At 46.9% G+C, this 24,161-nt stretch overlaps 1 protein-coding gene across 2 annotated transcripts in view; it reads right to left on the bottom strand.

Moving 5' to 3' along the window:
- VPS13D (vacuolar protein sorting 13 homolog D) overlaps positions 1 to 24,161 on the bottom strand; it is a 2,738,381-nt gene that overhangs the window by 1,833,258 nt on the left and 880,962 nt on the right. For both annotated transcript variants that reach the window (XM_085608633.1, XM_085608634.1), the window contains exon 30: positions 4,163 to 4,375. In XM_085608633.1, the coding sequence (XP_085464759.1) occupies positions 4,163 to 4,375 (213 nt within the window). The remainder of the gene's footprint in view (positions 1 to 4,162; positions 4,376 to 24,161) is intronic.

Here is a 24,161-nt window from a genome sequence, read left to right as displayed (position 1 = left end):
ACAACCCCCTGAGTTCACACCTTCACCCCATTAGGAAAGCCCATCTGTTTCCCTCTCACTGCACATTCTGGGACCTTGATGGTGGGGGCGATACTGAAACCCCCACCCCACCCCGGTACAGATGTCGTAGTTATCAAGCCTTGTTGACATTAATTAGCATTCACCAGTCATACTTAGCCCAATAACAGCAACATTTGTTAATTACTTCTTAAAGAAGCTCGAAACCTTCAACTGGGCCTTTCCTTGCGCAGCTTGTCGCTGCTACGGGAGTTGTTATAGGAGGCAGATTAACTCCTAGAAAACTTCATAGCACAATGCATGTGTGAGGAGGAGCACAATGCATGTGTGAGGAGGGGCAATGCTCTAGAGGGCCCTGGGGCTGGGGCTCTTGGTCTACTACTTCCTCTGGCACCCAATCTACACCCTACTCCACTCCTTACATGCGCCTGGAGGTGATTCAGCTGAATGCACGCTTAGCAAGGAACCACGCTCCAGTATATACACATTATCTTGAGATAAACTGGACTTTCAGTAATGCTGCTGAAAGGGCCTCAGGAGAGGGTTGTTGTAGAAACAAAAAGTGGGCCTCCCCTTTCCCTTGAGACTTTCATGGCCCCAAATGTTACCAAAAACAGGAGAAACCTAGACTTCCTTTCAAGGGCAAATGATATTCAATAGAATTCTATCAGCCTCAGACCCCCGCTCTTTCCCAGCAGGCTCTTTATCAGGGAGTTTATCTGTCTCTCCAGGTAGCCGATAGCGCAAACCCGTAGCCCCAAGGAGGGGAGGGGTTAAGGAAGAGGAGGGGAACTTTTGGGCGTGTTTACCGCCCTGTCTGTTTGTAGCCGGGCCTAGCAAAGGAATGTCACCTCTTCACAATGGAATGAGGCCTCCGAGAGAGGCACTGATTGTTTTAAAACAGACATGGGAGACACCTGGGCAGAGGGATGCTCTGTGTTTGGAAACACAAAGCAGCACCTGTCCCTTTGAAACATGCAAATGGGCCTCATTCCGAATAACAATTTTAGTTACATGGAGTGAGCGGTCAAATAAATGTAGCTGTCCGATTACCAGGTGCCTTGCAGCGAGCCTGTTGATTTTTATCCAGTGCAACATGGTCTCCCTGCCAGGACTTCTGATGGGAACAGTGAAAGTGCACGGGTAGCCTGTGTACTGCTGCTGACTGAAAACTGCACTGCCCGAAGCCCACCCACAGTGGTGAATTTTCGTGAAAATAAGTAATGACGCATGCACAAGTCTCCTGGCGTGTTCATTCAGACATGGCTTTTTGCCTAAGGATATACTGCCTTCCCGGACTTCCACGTGCTCATTACAAAATCATAATTCCACTTTATTTGTCATTTTCTTTAAACAAACACGTATTGAAATGCCAAAACGCACTGATGACTAAGGCTAAAAAAAGCAAGCTTGTCTGAGGGTGCATCTTGTGGCATAGGGTTGCCACCTTTCCCAGAGAAAAATTGTCTGCCTTCTTTGTTAACATGCTCTTTCTGTCTTTCTTTACACTACTTATCATACAGGGGTTACTGAGGCAACTTGAGAACACATTTTAAAGTGTTTTATTCTTATATTAGTCATGGGGAAAGTTCAGGGTGGGCATGGTCAGTGCACTTTTGGCACGCAATCCTGCCAGCTCCCAGTGAAAATTGGCACAGACACACATTGAAACTGGCAGCAGATAAGGACTGAACTGTGCAAGCTGGGACTTTTAAGCGAATACTTACAATGGGAAAAGTCCAATGTGCCGTTGGTTAAAAAGCGAGGAATAAAGCAATGGTAACACAATATGGCACGGTAACTCTTGGCAGCTATTGTGACAGACCTAGACTAAGTAAAAAGGTATCTCTCTGTCTCTATAGCATGATCCATAGGGTAGTTAATAATCAAATAAAAGCAAAAACCTACATACTGAAGGCAGAAAAGCACCAGCAGGCACTTCCATAAGCCCCTCACTGCAGTACCATATTGATAAAATCTTTCTCCTTGTATTATGAATGTAGAGTGTCTAGATTTTTAGGTCTGCCCTAGAGACTCTTTAATTGTCGCGTCAGTCTCATGTTTTCCCAAAAAATCATATTACAAATATATACATATTTACATTCACTTTTTGCTTCAGCTTTTATCCACTTTTACCGTGAGTGACAGTATTTTGTTCTTCCACATTTATCCATCCACGTAAAAAGTAGTCCACTTCAACACTAGGGTTGATAGGCTAACATCTGCTTTAACTTCTTCTACCATTTCATGTTTTTTTTTTTTTACTTATTAATGCGATGGGCCATTTTTTACTTACTTTTTTATGGCAAACATAGACACACCACTTTTAGACTGCAGTGTTTTTTTTATTACTTTTACATTTTTCTTGTCTATTTCTTATTCTTGAAAAAAATAAAAATATTGCTAGCTTGCCAAGGCCTTTGGCATTGCCAATCCATGTTAGTCGGGTCTGGTGGCTCAGTGGACTAATGCGTCCACTCCAGGGGCCTGTGTTCGACCTTATGGTCACAGGTTCAAATATCAGCAGGTCCACTCAGCCTTTCATCCATCTGAGGTTGATAAAATGAGTACCTTTCAGTTGGGTAACAATAAACATATTTTATTCAGCACCAACATTATTGAAAGCCCGTACCATTTACAGTACAAAACTCACACTAGTATAAATGCAATGCAATAGATTTCGCAATTACAACAAAGTGAGCTATTGCCATTTTGCATTCCAGCATTTGATTAATGCTTCACGAAGGGAAAAAAAACCAATAACATTTACAATGCCAATAGCTCAAAAAAATGTCATTGCGAGGCCTATTGCATTGTAAATGCTTGTTGCTTTTCTTAGAGAATTTTTTCTCTCGCTATTTTCAGTATTCTGGGATCCTGTGCATGGCTAGTTCTATTCTGCGTTTATCAATTTAATGAAGATGCCACGATAGGGAATTCTTAACAGAACCCAGACTGTATGGCTGTTTGGGAGCTCAATCAGAGTGCACGTTAGGACTGCGATTTGGCTCACTCCTTGCTTAACGTTTCCTTCAAGTATAATGGAAGATAAATTATGGTGCAGCAGAAATACAAGTAACTATGGGCCTGATTTTGAGTTTGGAGTAGAGGGTATGGCGTGGGGCACATTAGTTTTACACTTTTTAATAACAAGTTACCACGTTGGGAGTTTATTTTGAAAAATAAACAACATTCAAAAAGTTTGACGGGTGGGCGTCGTGTTTGACAGAGTTGTCAATCAGACTTTTACAACATCGATAGGAACTGCAATGACGGCGCTCCCTGCCAATGTTTACAGTTATCTGTTGGTTCACTGCATAGCTCTAAATTTGGCAGGCGCAGGACCTTTGGTATGGCGGAGGTAAAGTCCTCCGCCATACTGATGGATTTACCTCTGCCCACAAAACTTTAAACCAAGCCCTATGATAGGATTCAATAGCAAATAGTACCGTATAATAATGGGAGGCTAGCTAGAGGAGACGGCAGACCTTATCGAAATATGCCCTTGGGGGCAGTTAGCTTGCTTTTCGGATAATGAGATGGCATCAAAATCAATGCAATAGTGTTTATATGTGAACAGAACCCTAGGTAGACACCCAAACGATTCCTGCAATAAGTGTACTCCCTAACTATGGCAGTGGAGTGAAAGTACAAGGGAGTGATTTGTATTGGTACACAATCAGGTACATTAACTATTAATCAGGCTGTGGTTTATTTTCACATTGGTCCTGGTGAGTCTATCAGAGCAGAAGTTCCACAGCACAGCAAGAATACTTTGCGGATAGAGCATGTAAAAAAAAAAAAAGTCATGCAAACAATTTTGCCAAAGTTCCTGTCCTGCTGATGAATTATAACATGGTAGCATGAACAATGGATGCGAAACATAAATGATGCACCTCTCGCCTACATACATGTTACAACTCTTGCATAAAGGATAGGTAATACACCTCCTTTCTATTAAATCACTGACTTTAATCAAATAATCAAATCTTGCCCAGGAGCCAAAATGTATGCCTCCCAGTCAAACACATTCTCCATTTCCTCCTCACAAAAACAACATATGTTCAGGCATACCATGACAATTCAACTGAATAAACTAACATTTATTTGTTAAAAAGAGAACCATTAGCTCGGCAGTGAATACCTATAGTGCAGCTCAATCTGCAGGGATCCTGGATTGTTGCTATTCTTTGAGGGCTGCAGGATACAGGTGAACACATTGAGTTTATGGTCTGCATCAGTCTTCTGCTCAGCAAATCGTGTGTCGAAAGCCATCATGCAATGGGAAACCAAATTAACAGACTTAGTCTGATTTGAAAAGCTCTCAAACAGCAACTTGGACTTCTTGAAGTCGAACCTACAAAGTTAAAAGTAAACCAATCATTCTGATACAACTTCAAAAATAGTGCAGAAATACAATAACACATCGAAAATCAGCATCCACGAAAAGTTTCCATAGTTTTTCACTACACATTCTTCTCTTTCAATTTAATAGGAGTAGTGCCTTTACCATAAGCTCTGGAATAAGGCGATCTAAGTATATATCTAAGAAATACCTTGTGACATAAACGAACGGAAGACAAATTGGCATTTCTACATGTGGATTCTCAAACTGTATAATAAGATGCTCTAAAAGATTTGGTACCAAAGCTCTTTAAGCTCCATGTACATGGCATATACTAGTCACTCCTCTCACATGTTGCAAACAGCTTTCCACTCAATCAGTAATGTATCAATAACGATCAACAGTTTCTAAATATACAACTAGAGCTTGATAGATGATGTAGGGATATTTAAAACTGCCTTGAACTCACAAAAGGCGCAAAGTTATAGTAGGGTTCAGAAGAGGTGTTGTCAACTTTTTGCTTGCGATATTAGCATAGCCTGGTTACGCCTTATGTATAGTGAGGGGTAGTAGTCCATGCAGAAGAGGATAATAGTTTGGGTAGTCATAGTGAGGCATTTCATAGGTTGGAGTTATTTAAGTTTGTATGGGTCACTAAGTAAGTCAACATAGGAACCACTGGCTTGTCTACGTGGCAAAAATGAAGGATACTATGAAGTAAAATACTTCGTTTAGAGATTTCAGGGGTGGTATGTGAAATGTGGGGATTCTAGTTTGGGATTGGTTTTATGACAATCAAAAGAGAACACTTAGAGCAAAGTCAGCAATACAACCTCAATATCTACATTGTCATTTCTGGTGTCTTTTTTTCGGTAATGATGTGTGTTATCTCTATTTGAAATGAAACAAAAGTCAATGGTACAGATCTGTTATCATAAAAGGGCTAGTTTTTGATAGAATTCTAACAGGGCTAAGTGGGGCTAGGAGTCCGGACAGAGATATGTTGGACTATACAAGACAGTAGACTGTTGCCAGAGGAGCATTCACCCATGGCTATTATCTATCAGAAATGATTTGATCTATATGAGCACCTGTCCTCGAATGCCCATTCTGGGGTTTGTACAGTAATTAAATTGATAAAGTCAGAGTTATCAAATGACACTGTTATAGATAGAAAGACTTGTACAGCTACCTTGTCTTTTTGAATGACAAGGAATAAGTTGTGTGTTTTGCTTAGTCAGGGGGTAGAGGGTGGTGAGTGATTAGATGGTTACGGTGTAGGGGTCAGTAGGTGATCATTCTAGTTGAATGTTATTGAGTAGAAGATAGTAAATATTTGGTTTATGAAAAGTGTTTAGGTGTGGGTATATGGTAGTGAAAGCTGACAAAGTAAATAGTTGAGGATCAGATAAGTGGGGGAAGATGTGGCAGTATTGGATAAAATGTTGAAGTTAACACATAGCAGCAGCTTTAAAGATTGCAGTGATAGTTAGGAGCAGATTTCTAAAGACTATCTGCCTTGGAAGAAATCAGTTCTGCTGCATTTATGTGTGAACAGATCATAGACATTAACTCCAAGCAATGGAGTCGCTACTACATCTTCACTAAGAGGCCAGGATCAGAAACAAGCTACCTCGAGAGAGTTAATAATTGTCTGATCTTCACCACCTTTGTGAAAAAACATTGGTACATTGTTTACAACATATTTTCATTAATTAGTAATACAGACATTAGTTTCACCATTTTGAAGCTAATTTCTAGACAACGCACTAGGAAAGTGAAATGTAAGTAACAAAAAGTCACATTAGTTTTTCATTTAGTGGAGAGAAACTTGTGAGTACAAGCATGTGGTTTTGTGCAGTACTAAAAATCAATATCTTGTTTGCCATCTCCATCACTCAACAAACCAAAAAAAGGCTTAAGTGGGCACACAGATTTTTAAAAAGTGCAGAATGAATACAGCAGTGCTTAATTTGAGCGGGTGATTGTCAGTAGGGTCCACGGTACTCATTTATGGAGACCAGGACTTACTTTGCCTCTGCAGATGTTTCCCAAGCATTAGAGAGAAAAATACAAAGCAGAAAAACTGAGAAAGAGAAAGACAGAAAATCCATCACAAAGGGAGAAGCAAGAACCTGCAAGATTGAGACAAAAGGACAAGGAGTATCTGATACTAGATTTGAGAGGCATGAGATGGACTGAAGACTACACAGACATTTCATAGTGCTGGTCGCTGACTTCTGAGCAAAGTTTTGGACACCGGCACTCATTCTTTAAAAAACTAAGCATTGCAACAGAGGACTGCAAAAACTGTGCCAATCTGATTCATTAATATCAGGAGGTACCTTGAATAGATTAAGGTCAGTAAACGATGCTGGAGAATCTGCTTACCATATTGTATGCAATAATTGTAAGGTGGTTACAGTAATTGCAGATTAGAATGGGTTTGGTCCTGAGGAACAATCTTGGGGACCAACTTCCAAAACTCAAACCCCACATATTCTGCAATAATTTTAAGGAGGGCATTCTAACAAACCAGGAGCCTCAATGCAGAGAATGTGGCCTACTGGATGGGCTGTAAGGAAGAGGGGCTGGAGCACAAGTTAATACTTGTGTAACGATATATCTGTAAGAGACATTGGTTAGTGATAGATTCATTACCTTAGAATATCCCCAGGCGTCAGACTGGATCTGGAAAGTTTTTCGTCACCAGCTCTCCTGCACGTCGGTAGGTGGCGTCGAGTGGCTCCGCGTCCGTCGCTGGCGTCGTAAGCGCCGAGATGAGGTCACAGAGACTACTTAGGCGTCACCCATGCGCGCTGACGTCAGTTTTGTACACGAATTTCCGTCCGAGGAACAGGGAGCCATGCAAGAAACTGACCACTGTTGCCATGAAACTAGGGCCCTGAAAGGGATGGCCTTAACCCTAGAATCAGTACGCAGAACAGGGAGGATGGGTGGGGAGGTAAGGAATCTATCACTAACTAATGTCTCTTACAGATATATCGTTACACAAGTAGTAACTTGTGCACCTGAAAGAGATACGTTAGTGATAGATTTCTTACCTTAGAATAGATATCCCAGCAATACCAACCCCGGTGGTGGGTCTGCGAACAAGATTACACCAGAAAGTCACAGAGAACACAACGGCCAAAGAAGCAGTCTCTCCGGACTTGACTGTCAAAGAAGTAATGCTTGGTAAACGTGTGCAGCGAAGCCCACGTAGCTGCCTGACAAATGTCCTGCAGGGGAACGCCGTGTCCCAAAGAAGTAGTGGCTGCTGTTGCCCTGGTAGAATGGGCACGCAGCCCCACAGGAGGCTCCTTCTTGGCCAACAAGTAACATGCTTTGATGCACACAGCGACCCACAGAGAGATGATCCGTTTGTGCACAGCCCAACCTTTTTTGGTGCCCACGTAGCCAACAGAGAGTTGGTCATCCACCCGGAACTGTTGTGTGCGCTTCAGATAGAACGAGAGCGCACGTTTTGGGTCCAGACGGTGGAGCCTCTCTTCCTGTTTTGAAGGATGCGGAGGCGGAAAGAAGGTGGGCAAAGTGATGGACTGCCCGATATGGAAGGGTGTGACAAACTTTGGCAAGAACGAAGGACGAGTCCTTAAAACCACCTTGCCCGGATGAACAGAAAGAAAAGGAGGCTTAGAAGAAAGAGCCTGGAGCTCACTCACTCTTCTGGCAGAGGTGATAGCTACCAGGAAAGCCGTCCTTATAGTGAGAAGACGTAAAGGACAGTTATGAAGGGGCTCAAAAGGCCACACATCAGATAGGTCAAGACAAGATTTAAGTCCCATTGAGGCATTACGAAAGGCACAGGAGGAAAGATGTGCGTAATGCCTTTCAGGAAACGGTTAACAACCGGGGACTTAAAGAGAGAAGGCTGATCTGAAAGCCTTAGAAAGGCAGAGATGGCCGAAAGATAACCTTTGATAGTGCCCAGAGCAGAGCCCTGCTGGGCCAACGAAAGCAGGAACAGAAAGACTTCGGAAAGAGGGGTAGAAAGGGGATCCACAGCCTTAAACACCATGCCACAAACTTGTACCACCTGCAGGCGTATACCGTTTTAGTGGAGGGACACCTGGCTGCCACAATGACATCACAGACTTCCGGAGGAAGATCGAAAGCTGTCAACTGTCGCCGCTCAATCTCTACGCATGGAGGTGGAGGCTGGACAGGTTCGGGTGAAAAACCGTCCCCTGCTGCTGCGACAGAAGATCCTCCCCAAGAGGCAGTCGGATCGGGGGATCGATCATCATGCTGAGTAGCTCGGGATACCAGTATCTTCGTGCCCAATCCGGAGCCACAAGGATGATTTGGGCTCGGTCGCGTCAAATCTTCTTCAGCACTCTGGGCAGAAGTGGTACAGGCGGAAAGGCGTACAACATACAGCAACTCCACTTGTGACCAAAAGCGTCGCCGAGCGAGTGCCGCCTTGGAAATTCCAACGCGCAGAACTGATGAGATTGCGCGTTCTCTTCGGTGGCGAAAAGATCTAACCAAGGCTCTCCCCACTGCAGAAAGATACCTTGCACCACGTCCGAGTGCAGAGGCCATTCGTGATCCATCAAGCACCGGCGGCTGAGTTCGTCTGCCCTGGTGTTCAGAGAACCTGCCAGGTGTTGAACCACCAAGGTGATGACTTGATGTTCCAGCCACGTCCAGAGGCGCAGAGCCTCCTGACATAGGGTCCAAGACCCCACCCCGCCCTGTTTGTTGCAATACCACATGGTGGTGGTGTTGTCCGTGAACACCTGCACCACACTTCCTCGGACAGAGGGAAGGAATGCCTTCAGTGCAAGTCGGATCGCCCGAAGCTCCAAAAGATTGATATGGAGCCGGGACTCCGCCGGAGACCAGAGGCCTCTCATCTCCGCCTCTCCCAAGTGGCCACCCCATCCCAGGAGGGACGCATCCGTCACCACTGTGTGCTCCGGTAGGGGAAGGGAGAGGGATCTGCCATTGCCCCAATCGCGATTCGTGAGCCACCACTGCAATTGTCGTGCAGTACCCTCCGAGATCTGGACATGATCGGACAGGTTGCCCTTATGCTGTGCCCACTGGAACTTTAGGTCCCACTGCAGAGCCCGCATATGCCATCTGGCATGTTGCACGAGCAGTATGCAGGAGGCCATCAGGCCCAGGAGCCGGAGGGTCATCCTGACTAAAACCCGGGATAGAGGCTGAAAGATCGGAATAATTGCCTGAATATCCCGGACTCGCTGTTCGGGAGGATAGACCCGAAACCGCGTCGAATCCAGAACCGCTCTGATGCAAGGGAGCTTCTGAGAGGGACTCAGGTGCGACTTCGGCACGTTGATGGAGAACCCCAGCAAATGCAGGAGGTTGGCCGTAGTCTGAAGGTGGGAGACGACTGCCTAGGGCGAGCCCGCCTTCAACAACCAGTCATTGAGGTAGGGGAAGACTGACACCCCTGACCTGCGCAGATGAGCTGCGACCACCGCCATCACTTTCGTGAACACCGAGGGCCGCTGGTAAGGCCGAAGGAGAGCACGGCAAACTGAAAATGCGCCGGGCCTACCGTGAACTTCAGGTAACGCGGGTGGGCCGGCAGGACGAGGATGTGAAAATATGCGTCCTGCAAGTCCAACGCTACCATCCAGTCTCCTGGGTCGAAGGCAGCCAAGACCTGAGCCAGAGTCAGCATTTTGAACTTCTCCTTCCAGAGGAAGCGGTTGACATTCTGGAGGTCCAAGATGGGGCGCAGGGCCCCTTTGTCCTTCTTGGGGACCAGAAAGTAGTGGGAATAACAACCACTCCCTACTTCCGGCTCAGGAACTCACTCAATGGCCCCCTTGGCCAAGAGGGCCGTGACTTCCTGCTGGAGAAGTACCAAGTGATCCCAAGACATGCGGTGGCACCGAGGTGGCATGGCTGGAGGGAAGGACTGAAAGGGCAGGGAGTAACCCCTGCGGATGATCTGCATCACCCACTTGTCTGATGTTATATCGCGCCAGTGGGGGAGGTGGTGGTGGATCCTGCCACCCACCGGTGTGGGGTTCTCCACAAAGCTTGGATTAGGAAGGTTTGGAGGTAGAAGCAGCGGGGGCGGAGGAGGACTGAGCCCCACGCTGATTCCCGGACCCGCCCCTGCGTAAGCCACATCCGCGCTAAGGCTGGTTCTGCACAGGCTTGCTGAAGGAACGTGCCTGGGCACCTCTGCCGTGGCCACGAAAGGAACGAAAACCAGGAGTGGCCGGGCTCTTTGCAGAAAGACCCAAGGTCTTGGCCGTGGCTCGCAAGTCCTTAAAACGCTGCAGTGCACTGTTGGCCTTATCGCCAAACAGGCGAGTGCCATCAAAGAGCATGTCCATGAGCGAGCTCTGGACATCGGGCGAGAACCCAGTAGATCGCAACCAGGCGTGGCGACGCAGCGCCACAGTCGTAGAAATCGCCCTATCCAGTGAGTCCGCGGTGTCTAAACCACACCGGATGGCGAACTTAGCCGCATCCTTACCTTCAGCAACAGCTTGGGACAGGACAGCGTGGATCTACTCAGGACACTGAGGCAACACCTGCGCAACCGTATCCCACAACGCGTGGGAATAGCGGCCTAATAAGCAAGCGGTGTTCACTGACCGCAGCCCCAAGCTGGCCGAAGTGAACAACCTCTTACCAAACTGCTCCAGCTTTTTAGAGTCCTTATCCGGCGGGGCCGTAGGAAAAGCACTCTGTGACGTCGAGGCTTGGATGACCAGGCTCTCAGGCGTAGGATTAGTGGTCAGAAAAGCGAGGTCACCCGGCGCCGGGCGGTGACGCCTGGCGACATTCTTATCCACAGGGGCCCCTGTGGCTGGCCGTGACCAAGTGCCCAACAAGACGTCAGTGAAGGCGTCGTTAAAGGGGAGCAGGGGCTCCGACGAAGTGGACACAGTCTGGAGCACCTCAGTGAGGAGATTAGTTTTGCGGGCCACCGTAGGAAGATCGAGGTAGAGGACCTCTGCTGCCCGACGGAGCACCATTGTGTAGGAGGCGCCCTCCTCCATGGTAGGCGGGGAAGAGGCAAACCCCGGGTCAGAAGAGACGTCGAGGTCGCCGGCGTCCTCCAAGTCGTCAACCCAGTCCTGCTCGGAGTCACACTGATGGGCAAGAGGGTCCTCGGACCCCTCCCAGTCGTCCTCCACCTCTGCTACATGGGGAGCAGACCGTGGCGGCAGAGCTGGAGCCGGAGAAGGAACATACGGCATCGGAAATGGCACCGGCCGGGGGCCGAGCCAGCGCCGTGTCCCAATGCGGATCCCAGGTAGGAACAAAATGGTCCTGGAACCGGGGCAAGGGCAGGACAAACGGTACCCACTGCGCCGCCGGAGGTGGAGCCGAGGGTGGCATCGGTGCCGGATCCGGCAGCGCTGGACCTTGTGGCGCAGGGGCCGGAGCCAACGGCGCATGATCCTGTGGCGCCGAAGCTGGATCCGCCGCCGGCCCCACAGGATCCGGACACAGGACCGCGGGGCCCAAAGGCGCCCCGGGGGGAGCCCAAGGCCTAAAAAGGCGGTCCAAGGTAGCAAGAAAGTCTTGTACCTGTTCGGGAATTGCCGACAGACCCGGGTAAGGCAGGTAGGCCGCGGGACTCCCAGGCTTCAAAGGAGCCGCAGGTGCAGAACCCCTGTCCCCCTCGTACGCATCCGAGGACCGACGGGGGGATGTCGGAGAGCGAACTCGCTTCTTCGACTTCTTTTTATGTCGTCGCTTACCCGAATCTGAGGGCGAAGACTTGAAGCCCGAGGAGCGACGACTGCGGCCCCGGTGAAAATGCCCTGATGTTCCAGCCATGTCCAGAGGCACAGAGCCTCTTGACATAGAGTCCACTGCCCCACCCCTCCTTGTTTCTTGCAGTACCACATGGCGGTGGTGTTGTCCGTGAACACCTGCACTACTCTTCCCCGGACAAAGCGAAGGAATGCCTTCCGTGCAAGTCGGATCTCCTGAAGCTCCAGAAGGTTGATATGGAGCCGGGACTCTGCCGGAGACCAGAGGCCTCTGATCTCCGCCTCTCCCATGTGACTGCTCCATCCCAGGAGGGACACGTCTGTCACCACTGTGTGCTCCGGATGGGGAAGGGAGCGGGATCCGCCATTGACCCAATGGCAGTTGGTGAGCCACCACTGCAACTGTTTTGCAGGGCCCTCTGAGATCTGGACAGACTCGGACCCACTGCAGAGCCTGCATATGCCATCTGGCATGATTGACCAGCAGGAGGCCATGAGGCCCAGCAGCCTCAGGGTCAGCCTGACCAAAACCCAGGATAGAGGCCGAAAGATCGGAATCAGAGTCTGAATATCCTGGACTCATATCCAGAACCACTCCGATGAAGAGGAGCTTCTGAGAGGGAATCAGGTGCGACTTCGGCACATTGATGGAGAACCCCGGAAGATGCAGGAGGTCGGCCGTAGTCTGGAGGTGGGAGAAGACTGCCTGGGGCGATCCCACCTTCAACAGCCAGTCGTTGAGATAGGAGAAGACTGGAATCGCTGATCTGCACAGATGAGCTGCGACCACCGTCATCACTTTCGTGAACACCTGAGGGGTGCTGGTTAGGCCAAAGGGGAGCACGGTAAACTGAAAGTGCCTGTGGCCTACCGTAAACCGCAGGTAATGCTGGTGGGCCAACAGGACGGGAATATGGAAAAATGTGTCCTGCAGATCCAATGCTACCATCCAGTCTCCAGGGTCGAGGGCAGACAAGACCTGAGCCAGAGTTAACATCTTGAACATCTCCTTCCGGAGGAAGCGATTGACGTTCCGGAGGTCTAAGATAGGATGCAGGCCCTTGTCCTTCTTGGGTATCAGAAAGTAGTGGGAATAACCACCATAACCTACTTCTGGCGCAGGAACGCGCTCGATGGCCCCTTTGGCCAAGAGGGGCACAACTTCCTGTTGAAAAAGCGCCAAGTGATCCCCTGACATGCGGTGATACTGGGGTGGCATGGCTGGAGGGGTAGTCTCGCTGTCATTTGAGATGTCATCAGTGATGTCACTGAGCATGTCATGAGTGATGTAATATGTGACGTCATCAGCAGTGCATTTGAGGGGGCGCAAGTTATAGTTAGCTCTACTAACTATAACGGACAAATTTCTCAGGTTTTATACGAGTGAAATGTCCAACTAACTACAACGTCCCTGAAAGCAATGGTTTTTGCAGTGAATTTCCAAGGTTTTCTAAATGCTAATTTCTAACTATAACGTCCCTAAAACCTATGGTTTTTCAGTGAATTTCGAAGGTTTTTTTTAATACTAACTTCTAACTATAACGTCCCTAAAACCTAGAATTTTTTCAGTGAATTTCAAAGGTTTTTTAAATGCTCATTTCTAACTATAACATAGCAGTCGCATTTGCAGAGTGGTGGAGAAACGTGAGCGTGGCCTCCAAACACCTTTTAGCAATCCCACTGTGTGGGATTTACTGGAGGTAACAGGAGGGGTAGTTAGCCCCCAACATCAACCTTGGGGGCCAACTACACCTTTTATTATCTCCAGTAAGTGCCACCCAGCAGGATTGCTAACTTGTTATATCTGGCCCCGCCCCCCTCCCTCCCTGCACCACTGTGCAAACACGCCCTCTGGCGCGTTGTAAGTTGAGGGATTAAGTCCCCTTGAATCCTGAGGGTCCCTGGGGTCCTCAGGACACAAGAGGACCATATCGCCCCACCAGTAGTGCACCAGAAGCCACAAGGTTTCTTGCCTACCCATATGAATTTGCATAACATTTGTTTTAATTCCATAAAGAAGCTTCGAGGAACTTTAATTAAGACATTTGAAATGATGAAAATGAATAGTCTGAGTATCATAATTTTTATCACGGTGGTTCTCCCAATTATAGAGAGGGGTAAAGACTGCCAATTATTTCAAATGTTCTTAACTTTGATTAATGTAGGCTCATAGTTAAGTGAAAAGAGCTGTGAAAAATCATGCCAAACCAAAATAACCAGATAACGAATTGGGGTTGATTTGGAAACCTGCCTTCACAAGTCGCTGGGTAAAACCTGATCAGAACAATTAAACAGTGACATTTTTGACTTCTTATTATTGATCCTGTAGCCCTCTATGTCAGAGAAAGCTCTAATTGTATAAAAGGTTTGCTTAATCTTTTGAGAATCTGCTGCAAAATACAGAATTAGATCATCCGCAAACAGCTTGAGCTTCGGTGCCCCTATTACGGGTGCCTTAATTAAAGGGTTCTGTTTTATTAGAGAAGCTGGCGGTTCAATAAATAATGCAAATAAAATCAGGGACATTGGGCACCCTTGGCGAATGCCCAATTGATTCTTAACTGTCCCGGCGGTCTGCGCATTAATTATAACTTTAGCCTTTGCTTTGTCATATGATTCCTGACGAAGCCTGAAAGAAACTTACATTTAGTTAAAATGGCAAACAAAATATCCCAATTAGCTAAATCAAAAGCTTTTTCCATGTCAATCATAATGAATTACGCTTTTATGTAGTTATTGGATAACCTGACCTGAAAAAATTCATATTATTGGCAAGGGTCCTCCTTGGCAAAAAGCCACACTGATCCTCATGTACTAGAGCTCTTGTGCTAGTGGAGTTATTCAGGACGCCATAATTTTGGTAAATAATCTATAATCATTATTCGGTAGACTAACTGGCAGTTTTGATCCGGGTTTATCTGAAGGCTTACCCTTCTTTAGAAAGCTATCTATAACTGCTTTGGAAAGCGTTTTGAGAACCTGACACCCTCTAGAATTGCATTCACTAATAACACCAGCAATTTTGTTACTTGCGGCATAAATAAATTTCTATTGGTAGCCCATCGCTACCACAATCTTTTCCGCTGGGGGTGTTTTTAATAGCTTCCTGAACTCCCATATCGAACTTGGCTCGAAAATCTGAGACTTTTGAATAAAGGTTAATGTCGGCATATCAATTGAGTTAAGGTAGTTATCGACCATTTCGGAAGCTATAGGAGCTGAAACGGTGTACAGCCTACTATAATGTGCCAAAAAAACCTTGTGGATTTCCACCATTTTTTGTACTGCTTGGCGTTTGTCTTTGTCAAAAAGTGGATTTGATGGCTGCTTTATTACATCTTTTTTTACCGACCAAGCCAAGAATTTGCCCACATGTACACTTTTTGTAAACACGTGCTCTGATTGGCTACTGACTGAAGATCATTGAAGTTTTTAATGCTCTGCCTGGCTTGCTAGATTCTGTTGCCTATGAGTAAACTCGCAGTACAACTGGCTTGCCTGGTCTAGCTCCTGTTGTAATTGCATACCAGTTTCTTTTCTAGTTTTCACAATGTTAGCTTTACGAGATATTGCCTCCCTCTAATGAAAGCCTTGCAGGAGTCCCAAACCGAAAAGGGTGAGGCTGATCCCACATTCCACCCCCTTCTCTTCTTAATTAATCTAACCACCTAATTATATTTCTTCTACCTACTCTTTTTCACCGGGAGACCAGAAAAACAAGTTACTTCCCTTCGGTAATGCCTTTTCTGTTAGAGACACTATCTAACTGCAGATTAATTCCTTAGAATATTCCCCAGGCATCAGACTGGATCAGGAAAATCTTTAGCTGTACCTCTGAGTGCAGGCAGGTGGCACCGGCGCCTTTGCGTCAATGTCATGTGCACCGGCTGTGACGTGAGTGGTACCTATATAGGTGCCATCCCAGCGCACTGACAATTTCTTTTGTAACACATTTGCGCTCACAGACGCAGTGCCACATCAGAATGGTTGACTAGTGTATAGTGTACTGAAATCTAGGAGGACCTTCTAGAGGAAGGAGTGTAATTCGGAGAGCGGGGAGGAAGTGAGGATCAGTGAGGAATCTGTGGTTAGAGTCTCTACCAGAAAAGATGCTACAGAAGGTAACTAATAACTTGTCCTTCTGAAAGTGACTTCTGACTGCAGATTCATTACCTTAGAATAGATACAGCAGCAATAACCTCTCTGGAGGAGGGGATACGGACTAATTTAAACTGGAAATAGTTGCAGGACCAAGCAGGCACAATGCCCCTCTCGACAGACCTGACTATCCAGACAGTAGAGCTTCGTAAACGGATGGAGGAATGCCCATGTAGTCACTTGACATGTGTCGAGGACAGGTAAATAAAATGCTAACGGAGCAGTCACAGCTTTGGCTCCGGAGGAATGTGCCTTCAAGCCTCTGGGTGTAGATGCCATTCATGATCAGCAAGGCGTCAACAGTTGAGTTTGTCTGACCTGGCATTTAGAGATCCCACCAGGTTTTGTACGACTAGAAAGATATCCTGACGTTCCAGCTATTTCCAGAAGCGCAGGGCCTCCTTGTACAGAGTCCACAACTCCACCCCATCCAGCTTGTTTCAGTACCCTATAGCAGTGGTGTGGTCTGTGAACACCTGAACCAGTATCTCTTTGATGGATGGCAGGAAGGCTTTCAGATCCAAGCGGCTGGTTGTCACATCCAACAAGTTTATGGGGAGCCAGGTCTCAGCCGGGAACAGAGTGCTCTGATCTTCACCTCTCCCAGATGGCTGCCTCATCTAAGAAGCGAGGCATCAGCAACCACTGTCAGCTCCAGGAAGAGAAGGCAGAGGAGTCTATCACTGACCGGATCGCAGTTCAGTAACCCCCACTGCAGATCTTGTGCAGTCTTCTCTGAAATCTGGACATGATTGGAGAGATTCTCTGGGTGCTGTGCCCACTGGGACTTCAGATCCCACTGCAGAACCGCATGTGACACCTGGTGTGCTTCACCAGAATAATGCAGGCCATCAGACCAAACAGTCTAAGCATCAGTCTTACCGAGATCCAAGACTTAGGCTGAAACATCAGGATCATAGTCCGATTGTCCTGGACTCTCCGTGCCGGAGTGTAGGCAAAAAACATCACTGTGTCCAGAATGGCTCAGATGAAAGGGAACTGTTGAGAAGGAGTGAGGTGTGACTTTGGCATGTTGATAGTGAACCCTAACAAATGTAGAAGGTTTGTCATAGTCTGGAGGAGGGTGACGACTGCCTCGGATGAGCCTGCATTCCGTAGCCATTTGTCAAGGTTGCGGAAGATAGGGACTCTGAAAATAAGCAGCAACCACTGCCATCACTTTTGTGAACATCCGGGTGTACTGGTGAGGCAAATAGGATCACAGCAAACTAGAAAAGCTTTGAGTCCACCAGGCATCAAAGGTCACATCAGGTCAGGGATGTGAAAGTAAACCTCTTGCAGATTAGCTTGGGAAGACTCTAGCTGTTAAAGCTTGCACCACCAAACGCTCGGGTGGGGTGCTGCATGAGGAAAGTGGTATCACCTGGTGCAGAACGGTGACAACGTGCAACCTGACACTTGACTGCGACTCTGGAACAGGGCTTGGACCAGCCCGAAGGAAGATGTCTGGAGGGCTTAGTTAAAAGGAAGCAGGGGCTCTGCACTGACGTGCCCTGGCGGCCGAAGAACCTCAGTTAAGAAATTAGTCTTACCCTCCACAGATGGGAGCTGGAGATCAAGGCCCTCAGATGCCCTCCTCACGACCATTGCAAATGACATACTCTCTTCAGTGGCTGGGTCAGGTGGGGAGACTAAACCCGAGTCTGGCAACATGTTTAACTGCTGGCTTCACCCAACTCCTCGTGCCAGTTCTCCACTGGAAATGATTGGGAGATGTAATCAGTGCAGTCAAAAGTTCCATATTCAACGTCCTTCTCAAGCCACTGAAAGGACAGAGGCACTATGTCTGAGCCCAAAATGCGTCTTGGCTCAAGCAGCACCGATCTTCACCTCGGACAGGGTCGACGTAGGATTGTCTTGGAGCTGAAAAAAACAATAGGGTCACCCTAGTCGAGCAGCATCAGAGACGTTGGCAACGGCGTTGAGGGACTGAGACCTAGTGAGGGTAGCAGAGCTGGAATGGGGCTCGGGACCAGAGGGTCCAGCTGGCATAAAGGGAGGGCCCACTGACGGTAATCAAGGTGTGACACCAGAAGGCACTCTAGAGGGAGGTGTTAGCCCAAAATGTGGGCCATGGTTTCATAGTATTCCCGATACCAGGCAGGAGTTGCTCCAGCTCCTTGGAATTACAGAAGGCGCAGAAAGGGAGTCGGCACTAGCTCTGCAAGGGGAGTGCGCGAGCGGGTCCTTCAGGCACAGCCTTGCACTCCTTCCGAAGACTTGGAAGGGCGCGACGAAGTCCAGCAACAATTCACCGCCTTCATCTTCTTTTTGGATTTACACAACAACAACTTAGAGGACAGTCGTTGGTACAACTCCAGAGTGGGCCCAAGAACATCCGCAGGACCAAGACCGACCGCGAGAATGGGAGCAATGCAGGGCTCTTATGCTGCCATGACTGATAAGGTTTCAGCGACCTGGCCCAAATCGCTTACAGGTGCATTGAAAGACAGTCCACAAGTTCCAAAGGCTAATTAAGTGGGGCTCAGTTTCTAAAGGGACATGTCCCTAGCACACTGGAAACAATTGTTGGAAAAATTACTCGAAAAAAGCCCAGAAACAATTGGCTAAAAAAATGACTGAGATAGCTCCCCGGATCTGCAACTGTTGGTGCAGAAAGAAAGGAACTGATGTTGGCACAATGGGGTGGAGGCTATATAGGTACCAGTCTACGTTGTTACTGAACAGACTCTCGAGAACATGTACAATGCTGCCTGTATCCAGTGCATGCCATGGGTGGCTCTCCTGCCCCCCCGGATGTACTTTACAGGGCATCTATGCTAGATGCCGTATAAAGTCCCTGCTACGGGTTGCTCCTGGATGGACCCTATAAGACACTTATACTGGCTTCCTGAGCCTGTGTGTGCCGTAGGCATCTCCTCTTGCGCCCCTGGGTGAACCCTGTAGTACATATATTGATGTACATAGGCCATTTTTCATCTCATTCTTGGGTGAACCTTAAAGCTCTTTACACTGACTATCTGTAACCAGGGCAGTGATGAGGGTCCCTCCTCTGTCACTCCTGGGTAGACCAGCAAGAACATATACTATGACAATGTTTCCATGTGTAAGCCTGTGAGTTACTTGCCACTCATAGATACACTTGAGATTGAGTACCATGGCAGGCTCTATAAAGTGCATGCCAGTGAGTGGCTAACTGTTACTCTGGGAGTTATATAAAATACACGTCATGGCTATCTGTATGCAGCGCATGCCACGGCTGCTCACCTGCAGCTCCTAGGTGGATTCTAAAAAAGGCTCACTAAATCAATCACAAAAATCAGTTGATATAAAGTGCATGCATTCTATCTCTCGCTCTTATTCCTGCCATAATACACCTTGGTGCAGCTAACTAAGACAAGATAAGACCTGTCCACTATGTGAAACAGGGCAGACAGATCCTTGAATGCCAGGTATATCACCCCTTACTAATGACGCACTATTTAGCAATAATAAAATAAGGGTTCAGATACTTTGTTCTTGTGCACAAGCATTACCGAACCTCAAGTGGACCTCAAAAAGAATATCTTTCCACTTAGGTCAATCTTGGAGTCTCACCAACAAGATTCTACCTAGAAGTTTAATTCTGAAGTCAATAAAAGGAATAAGGTGGTAGTGAAAAAGATCTTCCCAATCTCCCTTCTTAAAGACTCTAGTGATTGATGCACTCCACTTTGACGGAAAATTGAAAGTGCTTCAAGAGACATTAATAATATTAATATATGTGGATGACCAAAGATCTTTGCTAGCTATATATAGATTAACTGGAACCCCATTAGGCATTTGACTCTTATTGGCAGGGCTACTCATTACAGCCTTAATGATTAGTCAAAAGAGAACAGAAGTGCAAATTAGTATAGTGGATAGGGCATGGTATGACAAGGGAGAAGACTTCCAAACAATACATTTCAGAGAACTGGGTAAGCCTACAGTCAGGCTGTAGGATTACTTTGGGGCTGTTTCTAGCATGCCATAATTTGGCCAGCACAATAACAATTTTGAAAAAGAATTAGGAATAAGGAGATTTACAAGCTAGTTTAAAATTATCTCCCATGTTTCTGGCTTAATCATGCTTTCCTTTGTTATTTTGCTTCTGGAAACCGTCTGTTCACTGTATATTAAGTCGTGATTTTTTGGAAGGGTTTTTTATAGAGTTCCACGATAAGTCTTCATATAGGACTGATTAAAGTAAATGTTCCAAATGGTTTTGTTATCTAATGAGAAAGTCTGTAAAAGAAGTAGCTTTGCAGTGTGGGTATAAGATTGACAACATTTTACACCAAAGTTAACCTTGTTATCTTTATTGGGTCAAAATAGTTACTAATGGAAGGTGTGTGGTGAGGTAGACTGAATTACTTTTTTCTGCATTTTATTGATTTTCAAAAGGAATCAACACCCAAAATAAACACAAAACACAACATATAGATTGTACCGGCAAGTAATATAAAGTTTGCTTGGGATATCAACATTTTTTAATCATTAGTCATAAGAATAAAGATAATTCATGGGGTGGGGACAAATCTTTTGGATAAAGTAATGTCTGTAGAAAATTCGGCAACCCATACATTACCCCTCTGTGTTTGTATACTATCTCATCAGTTGAAGATGCTGTGCATGTTCAGAGGCTCATCCCTTCAAACCTCTAGATACTAGTACTTGTGGCTTAACCATTTTACAGCAATACATCTCGTTTCCAGGTAAAAGTCCTTGCCTTCCTTTGTTTTCATTTTGGTTTCCGTGGGAGGCTTTGGGATACCAAAGAGGCACTAATGGGTTTAGGTATACAAAAACTACTGCTCTATACTAATTCATGTATGCTTTAAGCCAAGTAATCCGATTTTAGAGCAGTCCCACACCGTGTGTGAATATGGATATGGTGGCAGTACGTTTTGGACAAATGTAGACTCCTCAAAATCTGCTGCTGTCTCCTTTGATAAAGAAAGATGGGATGGAAGGCAATCATTTTCATACCTGGCACCAAAACAACTGGAGCTGTCTTCCTCTTTTGATCCTGCTAGAAACCAATCATAAAGCCTTCTGCAAACAACATAAGACTTGCAAGCTAATTCCTTGTCTTTTTCTTTCTCAATTGTACTTTAGCACCACGATGCCCATTTGTGTGTAACAGACTGCTCCATAAGTTCTTCATTCACATTGTGCATAGTGTAAGGCATCCTATATGTGATTCAAAATGTTGATTTGTGTTACCTTAAACCTAGCATTGCTATACCTCTTAGCAAATTGTGAGTATGCTTTGGACTCTTGATTAATTAGGTTACACAATTCACTACCCGTAAGTTTGTGTACTACAGTGTTGCTTTATAGGCACAATTTTGAATATTCCTATACAGCTGTGACATTAGCTTCCTATTGCCTGTTAGTGCAGTCATGGGTAAGATTTCAGACCATCTGCGTACTTCTAGGATTAGTTTACACACATCAGGGCAATATCAAACCTGTCATTTAGTATATTATTGTCAATGCAAATATATCCTCCCCCCCCCCCCTCTATTTTAGGATGTTTACATCAACAGCTGTTTTCTGAATGCTGGACAAACCCCAAACTCCCGCCATTTGAACACAAAGCATATTCCTTCCTAACTTTGTGAATCGCTACCACTCGTGTGGAGCTACTTTTATAGCAAAATGTAACTTCACCTCAATTTCAGAAGGGGTCAAAGTCTGATTCTACAGCTGTCTATCACCAGTCTTTCTGGTAGCTTCCAATTTATTCTGTCTTCCTTTTAAAACTATCCCCATAGAAACTGACGCTCCACAGCCAGATGATTGCTCTCAAGTTATAAACCTGTAATTCACGATATTTAGTGTCAAATGTCAGTGCAACTAGTCTTACGCAACTTTTCTTCCAATGTGATACAAGTCAGCCTTTAATCCATCCAATGCAGTTATAGGGTATTGATAAATACATCCCTGAAATATGTAGAAATAAAGAGAAATTCAGGGAGCAATACTATTTTAGATTCTGCCACTTGTACCGTTAACAATAGCGATGACTTAACTTAAAAATCCACTGATGTTTTTAACAACTGCCCTGTCCAGATTCAGCTTCCAGCTCAGGTGGGCAACATTAGTAACCATTATGGCCAAATATCTAAAGGGTCTAATTACCCATCTTAAGGGTAGTACCAGAAGATTACCCCAGGGTCATACCATCAGCACACACAAGGGAAATAGCAGTGACTTATCCCATTTTTTCCTGGGACAGGACACAGCACCAGTTTCAACAGCATTAAGTGCACCGTTCTGTCTGGGTCTCTTTATAAAATCAGCATGTCATCAACATAGAGTCACATCATATGTTCAGTTCAGTGCATCCTAGTTTAAACCCTTGAACTCTCTAGTGATCTAAGTAACATTCCAACTCTATTTTTCAATAAGGGACACAATGAGCATTTATTTTTGCAGTTCAACTCAGTCCAACACATAAGCCAGTCTCCTCAGATTTAGCTCTCCTTCTTTTTGGCAAGAATTCACACTAAATCTCAAGTATTAAATTCAAAATGACTCTCTGTGGGGGGCCCTCCGCTTGAGGCCCTGCGTCGATCTGCATCTGCCGCCATTCCCAGTGTGGTGACGCCATTGGAGCCTTCCCGTGGAGCCCGAGGCCCGGGCCCTACGCCGACGCTGGTAGCGGGCCGTGGAGATCGTGGGAGCAGAGTATGCATCCGGAGACGTGGGGCCTCGGCGTCGTCTGCCTGTGAGGGCTGCCTCTAAACATCCGGCAGCTGAAGTGAAGGTACCAGGGGTGGCCAGGGCCAAGTGGAGCTGGGACGGGGCCCCGTGAAGTAAGCGCTCTGCGGCAGTGGGGACTGGGGCCTGGTGTGGGCAACTGCTGAGGCCTGATTTTGCCTGCACTATCCCCCATGAGCCACGCCAGGCTGGTTCAGGCCCAGAAGACGCACTCTCAGTCCAAAGCATCCTGCAAATTGGACTTTACTCATCATATCGACGCCAACTCCTGTCTGCAGCCCACGCGGTGAGACCACCGTGCTCCCTGCGTGGTGGGGTCATTCTCCTTGCTGGCCGGTGCGCATTGACAGGGGTGCAAGTGCGGAGTTAAAGCCGCTTGGAGGACTGTGCCAGGCCCCCCCCTTCCTCTTTGTTGGGACTCTCATGCAGTGACCGTTGGAGCAGGAGCTCTGTTATCCCTACGATCTACCCCTGCATTGCGACAACACCAACCTCCAACAAGATGGGAAAAGGGGACAAGCCAGGTGGTGCTGGTTCTAAACAAGGCACCCTAGACCAATTTACTGCTCCCACCAGTGGCTCCAAGAGCAGTGAGGGGGCAGGTTCAGTGCCCGACAATGCAGCCCTCCTCGCGGCCATCAACAGCGCCAGGGACATGCTAGATGCCAAAATTGGTGCGGTGGGGTCGGAGGTATCCTTTCTACGTCAGGATCTCCGTAAAGCCGTAGATCGCATCACGGAGATGAGGGTCTCGACCGTGGAAGACACAGTGTCCACCCTCCACAAAAAAGTCAATAAACTCTCTATGGTGTCACAGGAGCTGGCCTCCAGGGCGGAGGACGCGGGGGGCCGGACGCGACGCAACAACCTACGCTTCGTGGGCCTGCCGGAGGGGTGCGAGGGTGCCTCTATGACCCGCTTCATTACCCAGTGGCTCACCAACCTCATGTCTCAGGACCTACTGTTCCCCTGTTTTGTGGCCTTGACTCAAAAACCTCCCCCTGGTGAAAATCCCAGGCCAGTAATAGCCAAGATACTAAACTATGCCGACCAGGACGCCATCCTGTGACACGCCAGGACACACAAAGACTGCTTCCAACATGACTCGAGGCCCATCATGGTATTAGCCATACTACACGTGCTTAATCCAGCAACAACGCCAGTCC

This window comes from Triturus cristatus, chromosome 1_2 (assembly GCF_964204655.1).
Source record: "Triturus cristatus chromosome 1_2, aTriCri1.1, whole genome shotgun sequence".
NCBI classification, from domain to species: Eukaryota; Metazoa; Chordata; class Amphibia; order Caudata; family Salamandridae; genus Triturus; species Triturus cristatus.
This window is presented reverse-complemented; position numbering and strand designations above follow the sequence as displayed.